Consider the following 21264-nt stretch of genomic DNA (forward strand, 5'->3'; position numbering starts at 1 on the left):
TACTTTGCATCTATTGTGATGGCACTTGTACTCCCCCAATACATCAATAAATTAACTACTAGACACTCTTCTATGAAAGCAAAGAAATAAAATTAAAAACAAAAACAAACCCCAACAACAACCCGTAATGTGGAAGTCTGAAGTAGAATACATACCTTCATTTTTGCTGGACACAACAGCTTGATGATCACTGTAGTTGCTTCTAGAATTTTGATGAGTCTGGTTCTGATCAGCTGTTTTGTTCAGGCCATTAGTTAAAATGTTGTTTGCGACGTTATTGGAAGCTGAGTGGTTTTCGATTTTTGCGGATGGTTTCTTAACAGTCCCGTTCATTTGTTTGTCTCCCAACATGGGAGGTGAAACCCGTAGTTTCTTTGGAGGATGAAAATTACCATCGACAGCTGAACTGTCAGGCATTCGCTTCTGAAGAATGCAAAATTGCTCAAAATATACCCAGAAATTGAAACTGGTAAAATGTTTATTATAACTATTACTATTACTAAGATTAATAAAATAAATAATGAAAGTGAACTAATGTACAGCACAGAAAACATAAACCGAGTACTGAATGATACTAACTTGTAAATTGTTTGCCCCATAAGGACTACAGCTAGTAGGCAGGCTGTTATTGTGATGAGGTGATGACTCTTCGGGAGAATTTGAAGCACTCCGACCATCAGTTGCTATTCTCCTGATAAAGATAAAATGACATTGAATACACTATGGAAATAATACTTTGGAGTTATATACATAGCCATCAGAGCAATAATTGATGACGAATATATGTTGCATGTTGCTCTGAGAATAATCGTCCTCTAAAATCCTTTTAAACTACTTAAAATTCTATTTAATATTACTTTCCTCTAAACTTATATATACACACCACCAAAATTAGTTAGAATAAACTTTTATAACAAAATGACTAGATTGCATATATATTAAGTATGCAAATAGGATAAGTTACTATGATTTTTAAAAGATACCTAAAAATTGGCTTCAGTTAAAGCAGTTGAGGAAGGATTAAAAAGCCTAATTATACTTAGAATTGATAGTGTTTCTATTTACAATACAACAGAAAAACAATTAGCAATTTCTTACTAGAAGAAAACTAAGGGCATTGAAAAATAAAATCTTGAAAAATCAAGGCATGGTGTTCATTCAATTAAGTGCTAAGTTTACAATCTTAACAGATATAAAAAATAAAAAAAAAAAGATTCCACCATATCATCTTTACGGCTAGATAATTCTATCATTCTCGTAATGACTTCTCCAAAGGGTCAAACTATATATTAAAAAAAAAAAAAAGAATTTCTGCTTTTCCCAAGCAGTTCAACCCCCTTAGCATTCAGATTACTTGGTCAAATGTAATGCTTATTTATTCACATTGTTTTGAATTAATTCTACATTATCTTGTAGCTTTTTGATTTTGATGACATCACAGGGTAGGCGTGAGAGGCTGGATCTGGGTAGTTTTAGTAACAAAACAGTATTCAGGCTAGATATGGCCACTTTAAATGCTAAATATCAATATCAACCAATCCAAGACTGCTAGGATTTTGTGAGACAAAACCCACTTGTTTTAGTGTTCATATTTAAATCTTTTTATGTACTATCTATCCCAGTGTATAAGATATGTTTATGCATGAGACACAGTGCATGAGGAAACATTAAATTTGTTTTTTTCCTACAAGTAGGGATGTATCTGATACAATGGCAAATATGGTAGTTCTGCTCCAAGCACCCATTCAATAATGTAAAAGTTATTTTTACAAATTATTCATTATTCTCAAAATCAAATGAAATGCATACAATGTGTTTTCATAAGAAATATGGTAACAAAAGAATTTAAAATTTTGACCTAAACATTTTAAGAAAAATAGTTACTGAATGGTTAAAATGATATTTCCTGAAAGAATTTGGAGAAATTGAACAATTAGCAACAGTGATGTTGCATGGCATGTGAATGCTATGTAGTTGCAGTTGTTGTTAAGCCCCAAAAGACCTATGATTAAAAGCATTCTTGTCATGACTATTGAATCTAGGACTACACTATTCAACGTGTATTTCTCTTTTTAGGATGACTGGGTGTGATTTGCGAAATGTTGGTTGCTATTTCTAGCAAATGGAGTGACCATGCAGGGCTAGCTTTGTTGGCTTACTGGAATTTTAAAGACTGAGACGGAAAAGTATTCTGTACTAATGGCAGTCAAGCATAGGTAAGTCAGTCCTAAGTAGGCAAAAAGCTTTCAGAGATGGTGCTGAGCTCACTGTAGTTGCCAAACTTGAAAGTTTCAGAAAGAGGTAAAGGAGAAAAGACATGTCCAGCAGTCTAGTTCTAACTCTCTCACAGCAGATGTGAAAAGGTTTATAAATAACAAACCTAATTCAATATTACATTGCACTTTAAAGATTAGCTGTGAACATATAATAAACAGGAAGTACAGAAGTGTTTCTTTTGCGAAAACGCATGACTATTCACAGCAGTCAACACATTAATTTTAATACTTCCTATATTTCCTTGAATCAGGTTTAGTTCCAAGCCTACAGACAGAACAGACCCATGATCAAAGATGCAAGCTGCATTTTTTCTTTCAGTTTTAGTGTATATAAAACAATATTATAAAATCTGATCTTCCATTTTCAAAGACAGTATGGTACGAGTTAGCTGTTATTCTCAGGCAGGTTATTGGCTCTTCATTCTTATGCTAAATTGTTTACTGTGACTGAAGATTTCCCCCTATGTCACTAGTCTGCATGATCAAAAAGACATACTTATCAGAGTTGAGGTAAAAACTATATATTAAATGATTGGCATTAAGAAAAGCATTTAGTAGTGGAAATACTGTCAAAGCAGTCCTCTTACTATGGAATTTGGACAGCAGATGACAATGGGCTTTCTTGACTTAAATATAAATACCAGCTCGGTGCTAAGACTGCCAAAAGGTGCAATATAAAAGGAGTTCTTCATCCAATGACAGTACAGAATAAACCTGCAATTTGATCTTGGAGGTGTAGAGTAGGACTTTGAAGCAATCTTAGGAGGGGACAACCGTTAGGAAGGGCTGTAGAAACCATGCCAAATCAGACTGGAGTCTGGTGCAGCTCCCCAGCTCTGATCAAACCATCCAACCCATGCCAGAATGGACAATGAACATTAAATGATAATGATAATATATATATATTTTCATTAGAGAGCTTAGTTACAATTTGGGGCAGGAGGAAAAAACGCAAAATGAAAATTCAAACCTATTTAAAATTGTAGGAGTATGAAAATTGTAAAACAACCTACCTTCGAACTAACTGACGCTCCCCGTCTGAGTAATAGGGCCATTCTAACCGCACTTCACTCAATACGTGTTTGGCCAAAGTATATTTATTATCTTTATATTGTGAGGCAACATCATCTAATATAGATGCTAAACATTCTTTATCCTTATCAAGTATGCCATCTGAAATTAAAAATTTGAAAAGAACAATTGAAAAATAAAGAAAGGAATTTTTTTTTTTTTTTAAACAAATAGTTTACTACAACACAGTTTAACCCTTTAGTGTTTGCATTATTCTACCAAAATTAATGCTGCTTTTTTATCCACATTGTCTTGAACTAATCATGCATTATCTTGTAGCTGTGAGATTTTGATGAGGTAGCTGTTAATTTTTAAAACAATATTGTAGGGTTGGTGTGAGAGACTAGATCTGGCCGGTTTGAACATAAAACAGTCAGAATACTTTTGGCCGGATATGGCCGGTTTAAATGCTAAAGGGTTAATTCTATTTCAAATTTTTTATGAAGCAGATCATAACTCAGGTATGGTTAAGAAGTTCACAGCAGAACCAAGTAATTAAGGGCTCGTTTCCAGTGTGCAGCACTGCTGGCTGGTGGTCATCTACTATAACCACAGGCTGACCGCTGCAGAAACTGTAAAGAGTCCATCCTGTGTGTGTATATGGGGGTGGGAGAGAGAATGTGTTCCCACCTCGTTTTGGACATCTGCATGCTGATAGGAAAAGCTATCATTCATAGAAGCAGTGTTGTTTTATAATATCCCCCCCAAAAAATAAAAAACATATTTGTGCATTGAATTGTGTTGTTTCAAGGAATAAGTGAATATATTAGCTTGTTTCCAAACAAGTGGATATCTTCTTGAAAATCCAGCCATTGAAAATCTGCTCTTGTGCAAGCAAGGAAATGCTGGCATTAAAACAGTGATGATGTTAATGATATTTATGTATGAATTAGTTAATCATTCAGTTCAAGATTCAAATATTTTAGATGCATTATTATTTATTTAGCAACAACTGAAACAAATTCGAAAACAGAGATAGAAAAAATCCAAAAAAATAAAAAAAAATGTCGTACCTTTTTTCAACCGTAGCAGCAACTCAGCCTTATTATAAGGTCGTAGAGCCAATAAATGAATAATTCTATCACTGAAATTAAATTTGAGGAACAAATTATTAGTAACACAGTAGAAGGTGAAAAAAACAACTGAAAGACACAAACACAGTTCTATGCTATAATAATGGATTAGATGGCAGGTGAATTAAAGCAGGACTTATACAGTCATGTGCTCTTCCAGTCATCAACCCTTAGCCATTTTACATGAAATTCAAAATCAGAGCTAGTGGAGGATTTGACACGATATTTCAACAACATCAAAACAAAATAAGAACATGCTCTCTTTCTCTCACCTCTCATACACTCATGCATACATAACACAACAGGCTTCTTAAAATAAACACAAAAGCTGACTTCGTTGTTTGTAGCCCAGTGTAGGTGGCAATCATTCATAGACATTACACAAACACATACATATAATTTAATGTTATATATATATATATATATAAATAAATAAAGAGGGAAATTAAATTTTGACACTAACCGATATGGTTCATCAACTATAGCTGATTTATGAGCATTTCTTTTTATGCTGCTCCCTGAATGAGAAAAACCAGTTCCAGTATGCGGTGACGATGAAGAGTGTAAAGATGGTAGTCTACTCTGGCTAGAATATCCATTACCAACAGAATTGGAATGACTACCAGAGTTGCCTGATACCCCAGAGTGGTGGGATAAGTGATGGGAACCATGGCCAGACCATGATTGGCTTATTGCACTTGGAGTTTTATTCAAAGACATAGCATTAGAGTTTTTATGGACCTTTTTGTATATGTGGCGCATAAACGACCCAGTTGGCTTGATTTCCTTCGTGCTGGAGAAGAAAAAAAGAAAATGATTATAGCATTCAGCTATCAAGTCATAAAGATAAACAACAATTAAAATTAGCCTTCTTGAGGAGTTCCATGTTTAGACCAACCAAATCTGGCCTATCACACCTACTCTACAATGCCATATTAATAATTAACAACCACATCATTAAAAACATGAAGCTATGAGGTGATGCATGATTAATTCAAAACAGCATGAATAGAATAAAAAGTGTTACATTTGACAGAGTAATCTGAGTGCTAAAGAGGTAAAGTATTCAACTAATTAGGGGGGGGGGGCGTGTTAAGTAGACAGAACAAAAGACCTCTTTATGCTCTGGAGAATTACTATCTTAACTATTCAGTCTTTGCTTTGGGAAGAATGATTATGGTATCAATTGGATTTGAAAGTAGGACATCAAACTACGATTGATATAGTAAAACATGTGCTTACAGCCAATGACCACAACACCTTGAATGTGATAATACTGAGGGGGATTAAATACAAAAAAATGCTAAAATCAACCAACATTTCATTTCATTTTTTTCTTCTTCTTTTAATGGACTGAGAAGAAAATCTCATTTGGTTTAATATCCCTTATTTCATATTAGTATGGCTAAGGTGGGGTGTAATCAAGATAGTAATGATGGCCAGAAACTCTCTCCCTATTGCCAACCCGTAGCTCATTTCTAAGCAAAGCATTTTTTTCTTTTTTTACTCCAGAGGAATTTGAAAGCATAGGACTACAATTTGTTAGCAGGAAATGCCATTGTCACCAATTGTAGCCATAACTCACTGTGAGTTGTCACAGACACATAATTTAAAATTAGAAATAGACAATATTGTTGAGGAAGAATAGCCTGAACATTGATAGACATGGTAATAACTCCAGGTAGGCTTCAGTCCTGATTATACCCACACAGTAGAGGTGTTGGCCAGATCAATAGGGAAAGGACAAAAAAAAAAAAGCATAATATTTGAACTATCCTGGTCAACTCAATACATTTCCAGTTTTTAGCTGTTCAAAATGAATTCTTTTTCCAGCCGAAGTTAAATGAGTTTTGTGAAGTTGATCATATGTAATTTTAGGAAGGGTATTTCTAGTTTCACGGCCTGTAACAGATGTCAGCTTATGTTCTACACAGAGGTAAGTAAAATATATTTTAAAAAGGAGCCATATTGCTGAATTAAACTTCAAAAGCATAAAATTGGAATTTAAATCATTCTAAACAGTCATAACTTAATGGTATTGAAGTATGGTATTCAAGGCGGTGAGCTGGCAGAACCGTTAGCACGATGGGTGAAATGCTTAGCGGTATTTCGTCTGCAACTAGGTTCTGAGTTCAAATTCCACCGAGGTCGACTTTGCCTTTCATCCTTTCGGGGTCGATTAAATAAGTTCCAGTTACGCACTGGGGTCGATGTAATCGACTTAATACCTTTGTCTGTCCTTGTTTGTCCCCTCTGTGTTTAGCCCCTTGTGGGTAGTAAAGAAATAGGTATTCAAGTATGATTTTTTATATGTATATTTTAATGTGAACAGAACTGTGCATACACATGGAACATATGGTTCTTAACACAGGAAATTTTCACCCCAAGCTGAAACAAGATATTCAATTGCTGTAAAATCCCCATATGAACAGCTATCTACAAGCTTTAGGGATTTCAGCTTACAGTAATTGATGAAATGAACTAAAACTTATTCAAAAGAAACCAGTATGTATTGTTTTGTAGCAGTTTAAAAGTAAAAAAAAAAAAAAAAAACTCACCAAACTTTTTTGCTCTCTTCTTCAGCCAATGTCATACGTTCCTTGGTTGTTTTGTAGACATCATCAGAAGCTTGCACTACTATCCTCTGAGTCATACAGCCTAATGAAGTTACATGGCTTCCAAATCTATAGGGATTGAAAATATAAAAACATTACTACTGCATTATAGTTTAGCAACATGCTTAAAGTTACATTTTATTTAATTTTATTCAAGAAAATTTGAGTACCTCCACCACTAGCACATTGTTGAAAACAGATTTTGGAAATGAATTTAAAAAAAAAAATGAGTGAAGGAATATCCTTCACCACTAGCAAATATCATTTTCCTAAAAGATTTTCCCCAAAACATTTTGAAGCATGTTGACATAAACCTCGCTTCTTAAATTGAGTTCTTGTAGCATTTTGTGATATGTTGCAAGCATATGAAAGAATAAATAATTTAGATGTGCTTTTGGAACAAACAAATACAGTAATGCCTTGATATATGAGTTAATTTGTTCCCAGAGAATGCTTGTAAACCCAGAGTCTTGTAAAGTGGATCCTCGTAAAGTGAGGTATTACTGTATACCATGTTTGTTTTTGCACGGTGTTATAGTGACATATAAGGAAACAAACTAAATAGGGAGACGATATAAAAATGTTATGAACAGAGACCTGTACATAACATTTAACATTATAACACCAAGACAATAAAAATCAGTTAATTCAAACAAAAAATCTACCCTACTCCATTTAAAAAAGAAAAGCAAGAAAACCTGATTGCTACCTAAACAGTTTATGTTTAAACACCAATTACCAAGAAGGGATGCTTGCATGCAGTTGCTGGGAAATGGTGTCTTCATAAAATTGGAAATATTTCTTAAGTAGGTCTACTACATGACAATTTAGTAGAACAGTCAAATATGGTAACTTCAGTACTTACCTAGAAGTAGATTGCTCTAAACAATCAAAACTGCCATTCAGGTCACCCTGTATACTTGATAATGAGAACTGGAATGTTCTATTTTCTCCTCTGAGCGATGGAATTTGGATAGACTGTAATGAAAATTCAAAATATTTTAATATTATATTTTGCATTTTTTACATGCTGTAACTAAACTCATATCAAAACTAGTGCTTTGTAACAATACTTTATACTGGTTAGGTAGACCAAACAAAATCTTTTAGCAGTGTACATCATTACTCATTGGACTAAAGAGAGCATGCAGGTGAGGGATGACCTCCCCCCATTTCCTGCATGCTCTACTTAGTCCCAATTTGTCCAGTTTCTGCCATAATGAAAGGGCAGCATGTCTTGGATTACAGTGTTTACTTTGATAAATTGAATACCGATACACATCTTTCAGAAGACAAAATCACATTTTAAATTTCATACTTTATTTAAAGGAATGGAGCTGTGACAACGAACATTTATGTTAAAGAACAAGTGTTGTTCTTTGCTTTTGTTCACACCTACGCCCTTACTGGTGATAATGAAATTAGTTATTTTCATCAGATTAAAATCTCCAAACACAAACAATTGGAAATACACGAACATGCAAAATACTTGATCAACGAAATATAACTTAGAAAAGAGATACTATTAATTTTAAATTTTTACCACAATCAAGCATTTAAAAAAAAAATCATCTTACATATCAACATATCACATAAAAGTGACTAATATTCAACATGAAAAACATTTGAGTTTACTGATACTTCCTGTACAGTAAGATAGGAAATGTCTACAGAATAAGCAGATTGTCGAGAAAATATAGCAGTATACTTTCTAATGTAGCATAAAATGTAAATTGCTCAGAACTATTCCCCCCTCTTCCTACATAAAATAGTCACTGACTGTAGGCTCCATTCTTCACTGTTGAGTGATTACAACAGGAAGGGTAACCAGCTGTAAAAACAATTACTGCAACTCCAACAATATACAATATGTTCAAATATTCCCCCCAAGCCAACTAGATATAATTACATAACATTCACAGTTAGCAACAAGGCTATTTGAAAGATAGGTTTTCAATCTAATTTCTTGCTGTGAATTTAGAAGAGTAGTTGACCTCTACAACAGAAATCAGAAGCAATTATTGAGCAATAAACCAAACTTTGTATCAGACAAGATGTCTCTCCAAATTTACCTGCTTCGAGAAACAAACAATGAAAGAATAAGCATAGATTATCCAAGAGTTAATTTTATTTTTGTATATACATGAAAGTACAAGTTTCAAATAAATTGCCAACTCAACCCACCACAACAATGCAATTATTCAGTTTTTCATTTATTTCTATTATTATTGCTGTTGGTGTTATTATCCTTCCTTCATTGTATCAAATAACCAATGTTACTATGATAAACAGCCATGGTTGCAAGATAATACGTCTTGAAAGCCATATTCATTGTTAATGAAATCTAACAGTTTACTTCTGCTATAATTGAACAAATGAGGGCAGCATTTATTATTTACAAAATTAAAACTAAAATGAAACCTTACATATTATTGGAAACTTTTAACATACACACTTCTCAGACCACAATGAAGTATACTTGCTTAAGGTGCTTCACCTATATTTCAATTATTAAAAAAAAAATCTTATCTGGGGAGGGGAAGCAACAAACAACTTTTTTTTTCCTCCATAACACCTTATTATAACTTGAGCATTTAGTATTCAGATCCCTTTATCAAGTGTAAGGCTTTTATATTCACATTGTTTTGAATTAATTACACATTTATCTAGTAGCTTTTGAAATTTGATGTGATTGTTTATTTTTTTAATGATGCAGTAGGGCATGTGAAAGAAGCCAGATCTGATTGGTTTAGACAGAACAGGTAGAATATTTGGGTGAGATATGGTTGGTTGAATTGCTAGTTTACTTTGTTGCAGGAAGTTCCCTCAGATACATGACAAATATTACAAAAAAAAAAAAAAGATTGCCTTATTTTTATTCTTCTGAAATCTTCATCAGATAGATAACAATAATTGAAGTTATCAAAAAATTTATTTAGCTTAACATCCAGCAGGATACAATTCCACAAAGCACCAGTCACTCCTATACTACCTGTAACAGTACAAATTGAACTACCCTTGTTTATGAGTTTAGTTTAAAGGAAGATATAAGTTATCTAATCTAAGAGAGAAATTTTTTTTCTTCTTAAGCTATCTTATCTGAGAAAATTTTTATTTCTTCTATCAATTATTTACATTCAGTAAATATAACATTCATAACATTGACCCACGTGTTTGCCTAAGAATGAAGGTAGAACAGTGAACCTTTTGCAAGTGGTGGTGCAAAAATATCGTTAAATGTGAAGGCTATATATATTTTTTTTAACAACTTTTTCCATTGAGTTTTGATCCAATTCAATTGCCCAACAAACTATGCTATACATAGAACAGAAGGGAGCAGTCGAGTTTGTTACTACATTGTATTGAAATTTGTGTATATATGGGCATGCTACTTTAGGTGAGAGTAGCCAGCTTACTAACAAAACACAAAATCCCTTCTGCAATACGACCAATTTTCAAAATAACCTGATCACAAGTAAAGACACTACAAACATTTGAATAATCAATCACATTTTTTTTTCTTGATATTTGTTCAATCATAACATGATTCAGCTTTAGACTTGTAAAAATGCCCAATGTTAAAAATTCAAGAGGTGCAACATAAAAACCTGTGTTTTGATGGTGTAAAAACTCATTGATGTCATTATGGATAGGCAATACTAAGAGAGACACTGTAAATAAATGAATAATATTATGTTATTCTACAATTAATATATTCCTATTAAGTTTTATTTATTGTACTATTCTGAGATTACATATGACAGTGTGATTCTCCCAACATTTCCCTGTAATGAAAACAGCATATGAATACCTTTAAATATACTGGGATTTTTGTTATTTTGCATCTCATATGCAGTATGTTGCATTTTAGAAATTATTTTACTATCAAGCTTCAATTACCAACTGAAGATTCCATAAGAATGAAACTAATTTCATCTAGCACCTATTTTTCCTTTACGTTTCTGTTTTAAAGAATTGCAAATCTGTTTCTTGCATCGGAATTTCGGTTTGCTGCATATAATTATATATATGCATTAATTATATTTAAATGTGTTGCTGGTTTGTTAAAGTGCATAGAAAAGAAAAAAAAATAACTGTCTTTTTTCTTTTCTTTTCCTTTAGCATTGGACAGTTTATATATTTTCCTTATCATCATGTCATTGAAATGTCAAGAGATTGTTATAATACAAACAGTGCAACCGAAATGAAATCCAGTCAAAAGATGTCAAGCAGTCTTATTCAATGTCAATATGTTAACTTACCAGTATGTGCTTGCTCAGCTGAATATATAGCAGCAGCAGCAATTTTAAAAGTTGCTTTTTCATGATATTTAAAACTTCAGGACTTATTCCTCAGAACAAATAGCATTCCATAAGATGAAATAAAAACCACCAAAGAAATTTCAAAATCTGTATTATCAGCGCTTATGCAAAAACTTTATGACAAAGCTGTTTAGTTAGGAAGCAATTTAGGTCAAGTTAAGCTATACACAGTAGCCATTTAATAATAAATTTGGAATGCATATACTAATATAGATTATGAGAAAATTTAAAAATCACTATCTGAGGAAATGCTGTCAGTAAACAAGACAAAAGCAGAATGGAGATAAAACGAGCTACATAAGCAGAAGTTTGAATTACTTTAGCTAATGTTTTTATACATTAATGTTATTAACAGATAGTTCAAGCTGTCCGATGTATGGTGTTAGAATTTATAAATAAACCGATCAACTGATCCAGATAATATTTTAACTCTTTAGCATTCAATTTACTATTCATTATTATTCTAAATGTCTGTTGTATGCACAGCATCTTAATTTACACGCACTCAAACTTTCTTTTTTAGCCCAAGTAAACAATACCCACCCAATGAATCTTATTCAATTTGCTTTTGTAATGTTGCAGACCATTTGTGTTCACAACTACCAGTCCTTGCATAGATTTTATAATACACTTGGCTTGGCCTTTCATAAATAAAGCCAAGACATAACCATTAACTATTGTACCATCATCATCATCACCAAGCTTAACCCTTTAGCATTCAGTAACACTAATTTGAATTAAGCATGCAGTATTTCATACCTTCAAGATTTCAATAATCTGATGGTTTACTTTCAGAATGACATTGTAGGGTAAGTGTGAGAGGCCAGATCAGGCCATAAAAATTGGTAGAAAACTTGAGCCAGATATAACTGGCTTAAATGCTAAATATCACCCTTTTTGTTGTTTCTTGAGAGAATAACTCCATAATTTGTACTGTAGAAGCACCAGTAGTCTTAGTCTCAAAAGAATTAAAAGATTATCAATGCTGGAAAATATTCAATTTCTGCAAACAATCTAATTGTTCAAGCAGAGCAAACAAAGGTTACTTAAAATATGAATATTTAAAATTAAAACAGTAGGTAATGCTAAAATTGTTACATCTCCTGCATGCAGTAATGGCATTGTCATAACATACAAATTATGTGGAATGGTGAAATAAAGAGTTAGATTTGTAAATGTTTCACAAAAACGAAATTGATTAAAACAAGCAAAAATCTTCTAAACTTTTATCTATACTGCCTTAGATTAAGACATTTAATACTGGCAACCTAAGTATCACATGATTAAACTCAGAAAAGAATAGATGACAAAACATTAAAAATACTGCTTTACATTAATATGCATGCGTGCATACACATATATCAAAGATCTTCAATGGTTTTTGCCAATGAAGGTTTGTTTGCTCAATCAACAGCTCTTTGAAACAACATGTAACTGAGCATTCTGTAGAATCACCAAGACACAAGCAACAAGACCATAACTTTTGAATGACATGTATAACCAATCCAACAAGCTTCTACAGTTTCCATCTGCCCAATTTCACTCACAAACCATGGGACAACCCAAAACGATGATAAAAGACGTTTATAAACAATAACATCATAGGAATCTTGAAGCTGACATAATGCATGATTAACTCAACAGTGTAGATAAATAAAAAGCATTAGATTTGACAGAATAATCTGAATGCTAAAGGGTTAAACCAGTCAGATCTGACCTCTCACACCTACCCTACAACGTCATTCTAAAAATAAACAATCACATTAAAATCTCAAAGCTATGAGACTGTGCGTGGTTAATTCAAAACAAGGTGAATAAATATGCAATACATTTGATGAAGAAACCTGAATGCTAAAGAATTAAATGATTAAGTCCTTCCTTATGGTTATTTTTGAAGGTCACTCTATGTAAACCCACCTAACAGAGATCTACACTCAAAAGTATTGCAACCTTGACCATTCTGTCCTCCTCCCATGTACTGCATATGTTGGGTACATTATAATTATTCAATGTAACCGTTTTTCAATTAAGACAGAAAAGGCTGCTAATTCTAGTAAACTGAGTAATCACTAAGAGGCTTTTCCCTACAATACAATCTGACTTTTTAAAAAAAATTAACCCTATAATATTGAACTTTAATCTATTTGCCTTAGCTAATACTACATGATAAACCAAGGATTAGCAAATTTTTTTGCCTGTTTAACAATCCAACTGAAGAATTAATTGTTCACACTAAATCTATCATTACTAGCTGCATTCTTGCTCATACCTAACATCTACGCATTTCTGTACTGTCCAGATTTCCCTTCATATAATACATCTTACTAATGAATTGCACAACTGCCTTAGCTTGGGAGATTAATTGCAGCAGATAAGCTCTCACAAATTACTCTGACTAAAATTATTAGCACTAAAGTAGTCACTTGCACTTGAAATAATACTTACGAGGCCATATAATTAACAAACTATTTCAAGCTAATAGTATTCAAGTATATTTGTATATGCAATACAAATATACATAGACATGTAGGACAGCGTTAGGATTGCTTTTTAACACCTTCAATCTCATGTAGAATGCTTCTTACCCGACCAAACTAACTGAAAGTGTAACTTTCCCATACCAGTTCCCTTTTTGTAGTTTTTGTTTTACCTTAAATTATTAAAAAAAACAACTACTTTGTTTTCTTGGAATCACTCGTTTAGCTAAGCTATAAAAACCAAGCTTCATCCAAGATATAATTTTGTATGCATTTTCCAAAATTAGATCTTGTTCAAAATGTTCAGAATGGCAAATGTTATACCTGCAGATTGCTTAGTTTTTGGCCTGGTTGAGCTACTGAGACCCACTTTGGTCATGACTGACCATGGGATTGCACCTAGAAAGTTACCCTTCTAGGCACAAGTCCGGGCATGGTTGCTTTATGTTAGACCAGCAGTCACCCATGCATACCGGGGTCCTCTCTCCACGCCACCAGTGTTATCCAAGGGAAAGGCAAAGGCCGATACAGCTTGGCACTTGTGATGTCACAACTCATTTCTACAGCTGAGTGAATGGAGCAACATAAAATAAAGTGTCTTGCTCAAGAACACAACACGCAGCCCGGTCTGGGATTTGAACTCACAACTTCAAGATTGTAAACTCGACGCTCTAACCACTGAGCCATGCACCTGGTACAACAACAGAATGAAGAGAAATGTGGCATTGATATTGAGTAGTAACACTGAAGTAGATAGGCCAAACTCATCCACAGAAATGGGGCTTGAGTGAAATAAACATAAGCAATAATCTGCCTCACATGGAAACTGCAGGGGCAACTTGGGTTTTAAAATATCTAAATCCATCACGAAGTTAGAAACTCTTCCATATCATCAGTAGGCATCTCAGGGTCATGGGTGTTTCATTCCTTAGCTTGTACACTTCGCTTGAGTGGAACAGCAAGGACTGAACTAATAATCTTCACCAACAGAAGAGTTCCACTTGTGGTCTCATCAACCATAGCTACCTTGAGCTGGTTTTAGCTGCCATGCCTATCTCTATAGTGGCTTTATTCAGTTGTTTGGATTTAAGACCTATCTTCTGGAAGAAATAGCACACCAATAAGGAATGAGTTTACATTAGTTATATAAAATGGGAATCTTAATCAAATTAACTATTGTAAAACAATACTTAACAGTCTGCCAAACTATCTGCTTACTATATTGCTTACATTTTATAAAGGTTAATTTTTTATGAGTGACAGTGCCATATTTTTTGTAAATGGGGAAAGTTCACAGCTGATATGCAAACAACCTTCAACTTTTTTTTTTTTCTTTCTTTCTTTTGAAGCTCTAAGTTAAAAGTGTTGATAACTTCTAGTTGACTGACACATCAATATTTTATTAACATGTTGAAAAAGAGAAAAGAAACAAATACAAAATTTAAAGTCTAACAATAAGCAATTTAACTCTACGTTGTAAATACTCTAAAGTATTCAGGACACAAAAGTCACATGTTGATTAATATTTTATGTAACATATATCAATTTCAAGCATCTCATTTATAACTGATATACTGATTCTTCCAATAAACTTTTTTTTTCAGGACATTTACGTAGTATCAAGACAGAAAAGACATATTTGAAGTAACTTTAATCTAATTGCAGCAAGTGAACAAGACTCCAACATGACTTCTTAAACTATAAGATGGCAGCCAAATCTCCCTTAATTCACATAGGACTATGTAGCTCTAAATACAATGATAAAAGAACAAGAGAGTCATAGTTGGAACAATGAGACAAAAAAAAAAACTGAAGCAATCACGACCTTATGACTGAGATTAATGAAAGACCGATAAAGAAATAGTAGGCAAATCTCATCCAAACTGCATCCTCCCATCTTTAAAAAAAAGACTGCATTTTCTAGTATACAAGTAGAATTTTTCTGATCAAAGTTTACAGCCAAAAAAGATAGGTCAACTTATTATACACCAAGACAATTTTGGAGGACCAAAACTGCATGTGAAATACAGCAGGTTTTAGAAAGATAGTGATGATGTTTACGCTGTATACTACATTGGTTTGTATAGAGGAAAATAAGGTATACAAGAATTAAAAAAATACAAATAATACAGTCTTGTACAGTGTGGTTGAGAATAAACTGGAACATCTTTGATCAGTCTGCTCAATCAAGCTGAGCTTGGGTAAAATACTACAAGAGGAAATTTAAGCCAATATAGGTTTAGAATATAGTACCGTACCAGGTGCTGTTAAATGTTAACCATAGCTTGAGCCATTGGTAGACGTAGACAAATCTTGCCTGAGGCTAGTTGGTTTGTTGCCATTCAGTTTATGATTTATTGGAAATCAAATGAGAGAGAAAGAGGGTTTTTTTTTTTCTTGCATGTTGTTTTTTAACCATCTTGCCAATGCATTTGGAAATATCTAGAAGAATAATCTCACACAAGCCGTTTATTCATTGATAATCAATACTTCATAAAAAGGAAAAGTGGAATAGCAGAAATAGTGCAGTGCTGCACTGACTTGGAGTTTGAATCATGCCAGTCCTAACAGTGTCAGGCATGTAATGAAATGGATTCAATCAACAGAACACACATCAAGTAAATTTGTAGCTTTCGTCATGAGAAATTACGTTGCATAAAATATCATCTGCTTTAAATTTCTGTTTAGAATTGAAGCAGTGGTTCAGATGTAGGTGTAGCAGTGTAGTAAGAAGTGTGCTTCCCAACCACATCATTCTAGGTTCAGTTCCAGTGCATGGCACCTTGGGCAAGTAGCTTTCACTATAGCATTAGACCAACCGAAGCCTTGAGGGGATCTGATAGATAACAACTGAAAGAAGCTTGCCACATGTGTGTGCGTTGAGTGCACATAAGCACACCTTTGACACTAGTCTGATGAAATGTCATTCTAACGTTTAAAACCACAAATATTATATAAATTTTCACTTCAAATTTTTGCATAATTTTGGCGTTGCAAGCAGCCAGTGTCGGTACAGAAACAATTGTAACTGATCATTATAGATGTGCTAAAGTATTCCTTTGCTTCATTATTTACACACACACGTGTGCACGCATATTTATACATATCTGTGCGTGTCTCCCAGCCTTGATATCACATGACAGTTGTCAAGTGAGTGTTGCTATCATGCAAGCAGCATCATTCATTTGCAATATTCTGCAAAAACGCCTGGCCACAAAGAAATATTACCTTACTTAGAAACATGAGGACTGGCAACAGAAAGGGCATCCGGCCATAGAAAATCTGCTTCAATAAACTCTACCTGACCCATGCTAGCAGGTTAAATTGATAATGATGGTTACTACAGCAGTGACATACATGTAAAATATCAAAATAAATGAGATTTCTAAGTAATTATGACAAATTTGATATTCTCCTAAACATTCAAATAAAATTCCTTCCTATCCTACAAATATTTTATTTATAATTTAGTGTGAATTAAGTTTTTTTTTTTTTTTATGATTACCACGTGATATACCTTCTGGTTTAGGGCAAAAAATATATAGATATATATATATATTCTCTACTTTTAAAGATAGAACTAATCAGGTTGGAAATGGAAATAAAATCACAGAGGTTCCAAAAGCAAAAGTTTACTCATTACAACAGTGCCCAGATACATTTTAATCTGTGTTATGCGATGGAAATGGGAAAAAATTTACAGGAACAACTTACCCCAGAGTTATTCTGAAATTTGATATTTGCTTTACGATGTACATCCTGAAAAATAAAGGAAAAGAAAAATATTAAAGAACTGTCAGTGTGTGTGTGTATGAGTAAATATATATATGTGTGTATGCATGTATATATATATATTTATATATATATATATACACACACATATATATATATATATATATATAAATATATACATAGAGAGAGACATTGACATACATATTAAGCTGTAACACTAAATGGTTAAGATTTTAAATATAAATTATGAGGTATAACCAGGACAGAAAATGAGAACAGATCCTCCCACAAGAGTTGATCATGAATCTGTTGCATACCAAGCAACTGCACTGCCAATTACTCAAACCATTACCATATAAACAAATAGTATTCCACAGTGTCGGGGAGGCCTATCAGCAGGTGGTTAAATAACTATGAAATTATCTGCAATCTACATGTGATAGGAGGTGAGAGTGCTGTTAGTCTACAAAGACAGGATTGCTTTGGTGCAATTGCCAATGTGGCAGCTTGATATGGTTTAAGTTCCATAGCAGAAATTGCTTGTTTCAGTCCTGAGTGTGCATATAATGTGTGTGTGTGTGTGTGCACAAATACACAATTAAGATGACCTTAATTAGAAACTGGAGAGTAATTAAAATTTACTTGTTATAGTAAACATACATTAATTGTTTGAAGTTAATTCAAATGAAATATTTTAATTCCACTATTTATAATCACGATTAGATTAAGTTCCATCTGGATATGAGCTTGGTAGCACTGAAGCTACATCTATATGGATTATATTTCATAATTTTACAGGAAGAAAGATAAACATAATAGTATAAAAGATTGAATTATTGAGGTAAGGGAACCAACCTCGAATTATTTCAAGAAAAGAAAGAAAAACAAGGAGATTAAACAGCAAAAGATGGGGGGGGGGCAGTTCATACACCCCAAACCAAATCATACATTCAGCTGTGCCTCACACATACACACACACAAATTATGAAGCCGTTGCCACAGAGAATGACCAGTGACACTTGCTGCAACAGCCACCCCATCACGTGGGGCTTATTTCTCAAGCAAAGCCACAATTTGAATGGTCATACAAAATGCTACTTGGATATTCTCTATCCAACACCATTTACAATCCATCTCACACCACATTACCACTAAAATACACTGGCCTTACACAGGTGTCCAATAACACCTTTAGATTAAGATATTCAATTTCTGTAGCTATTGATTGATTTTACTTACTTTTCTCTAATATATGTTATATTTGCTCCCATGTTACAAAATGTTTTAAAAATAAAAAGAATGTTTAATGACTTAGTTTTGTCACAATAAATATTAAAACTAGTATACAAGCAATAAAAACAAGAAATATTTTAAGGGGGTTAGAATATACAAAAATCCCCCCACATACACAATTTTTTGTTGTGAATCTGTCTAAATACTAAACTTTTTATTTGTCTCCCATATGTAAGTGCATACTTTTAAAGACCATAAACCGGCATGGTCTAGTTTCTAGCAATCTATAGCAAAATCTTTATGAAACATTCGTGAATATCAGCTTTGTAAGCAAAGTCAAATATAATGCTGCATAAATGTAAAGTTAACTGTGAAATTGATAATTTGTAGCAGCTGTGGTTGATATTAGTGACAGCTCTCAAAAAAACACATGTACCAAATCTACAGACCACTCCTCGTTGGCTTGTGTCAGTAAGTAGACAGCACCAACCACAGAAAGAGAATGCATAGGAATGTATATAAAGGTATATATAAATTACCCTGTGATTTTAGAAACTGTATGGGTGAACTTGGTAGTTATGAAGAACCTACGATGCCAGTCAGTAGTGACATGGTACAAGCTTCAAGAGAATAATCTCCCTGCAGTATCGGGTTATAAAAAAAATACAACATACAAGTACACATGTGTGATGTTCTAATAACAGGATTGTTAAAGAAATTAAATCTGGCACACTGGGTTAAAACGTTTGCCATCACTGGTCTACTAATAATAAAACAACAAAAACAATGACAAAAAGCCGAAATATTTATGCCAAGTGATACTAATGCTATATATATGTATATATAGATTGCGCGGTACGAAGCTCGCTTCCCAACCACATGGTCCTGGGTTTAGTCCCACTGCATTGCATCTTGGGCAAGTGTCTTCTACTGTAGCCTCAGGCTGACCAAAGCCTTGTGATTGGATTTAATACAATTTAATCAAGTTGTTGACATACAATTTTATTAAATATTTAAACAGAAGTTTATGCAAACAAAATATACCTCACATTTCTGAGGTCAAAGTCTACTGAGAGCGAATCGGCTTTCCTCTTCTCAAGTATCAATAACAAGGGGGTGGGATTTTCCATATATATATATATATATATATATATATATATATAAAAGTATAGCATTTGTGTGTGTCTGTGTGTATGTACAGCAAACTCTGTATAGTTTCTATCAACCAAATTCCCTCACGAGTCAACCCTAAGATGCCACACAATAAAGCCTGAACCTGAAACATAATTGCAGAAGGACTTAACCATAGTTATGCCTGCATGTATACATTACTACTTAACTCTGGTTATGTAACATCCTCTTAAAAGTCCCATGATGATTATTACACAATGGGACCTTACATTAGAGAGCTCCTCACTACCTTCAAAATGAATGCAAACAAGATTAGTATGATTCTTGTGATATCATGCATTTCATGAGTGACTTCACCCTTAAGATACCAACTAACTTGAAACCATCCCTGGCTCTGTTGTCTTGTTTTCAAAAGTTCTGAATTAAAATCTTCCAAACCTTAATCACAACTTTGTTTTTTTATACTACTGTTCTCTTTCACCACCAATTTATGATCTTAGAAATCCAGCTACGGCTGTTAAACTTACACACACCCAATCATGCCAAAAAATAGTAATGTGTTTGTAAATAGGTGATTGGATGCAGAGATTTTACTTAGAAGAAATTACTATTATTAACAATCAAAACTGTCCAAATTTTCTTCCTTTTTCCTTTTAGTTTCCAACTATATAATTTAACATCTAACAACTAATTTATTGAAATTTAATACCCTCTGTATATTTTACCCTTCATTCAAATATGGCATAATAATTTGAGTGCATTTGTAACAAAAAAAAAAAATCCAAATGCTTCAAACATTCATTTATATTATATATATTTTTGTCTGCTAACACAGGTGACCAGATTTTGACGTCTATGATAGTGAGAGAGAGAGAGAGAGAGAAAGAACTTTAATGAAACTTGAAACTTGCTTTAATGCCAAGCAGCTACTTTTATCTCAAATTGTTTAACAGTCTATCAGCTTTTCGATATGAAATTGAGTCTTGAAAGCTATCAAGCTATAAAATCTACACTTAAATAATATCTTTTGATACACAAAATATTAGCATACATACATAATCAGGTCAAACCTATTACTGACATTTACAGTAATATGAACTGTAAGCAAGAACATATTCTAATGAATGCAAGTATGAAGAACAGCTGAAATCTTAAAAGCTAACTGTCAACTATTGCATCAACATGTCAATTTTTATATCTTTTTATCAACTTCAAATGAGAATTTATTGGATAACCAATTTTGTTGGCAGTGAAATCTTGCTATGATAAAAAATCTAGACAAAGTAAATGACCTTCTAGTAATGACAGTAGTTTTTATTCAGTCCAGGTCAGCT

At 33.2% G+C, this 21264-nt stretch overlaps 1 protein-coding gene across 1 annotated transcript in view; it reads right to left on the bottom strand.

The window, feature by feature from the left end:
- The window catches only part of LOC115232506 (RNA polymerase II elongation factor ELL2), a 74663-nt gene that overhangs the window by 11758 nt on the left and 41641 nt on the right, over positions 1-21264 (bottom strand). The window contains exons 2-9 of the mRNA XM_029802412.2: positions 17549-17593; positions 7901-8013; positions 6979-7104; positions 4884-5213; positions 4361-4431; positions 3290-3449; positions 580-691; positions 156-423 (exon numbers count right to left, since the gene is read on the bottom strand). Of these exons, the coding sequence (XP_029658272.1) occupies positions 156-423; positions 580-691; positions 3290-3449; positions 4361-4431; positions 4884-5213; positions 6979-7104; positions 7901-8013; positions 17549-17593 (1225 nt within the window). The remainder of the gene's footprint in view (positions 1-155; positions 424-579; positions 692-3289; positions 3450-4360; positions 4432-4883; positions 5214-6978; positions 7105-7900; positions 8014-17548; positions 17594-21264) is intronic.

This window comes from Octopus sinensis, linkage group LG2 (genome assembly GCF_006345805.1).
Source record: "Octopus sinensis linkage group LG2, ASM634580v1, whole genome shotgun sequence".
Taxonomy (NCBI): domain Eukaryota; kingdom Metazoa; phylum Mollusca; class Cephalopoda; order Octopoda; family Octopodidae; genus Octopus; species Octopus sinensis.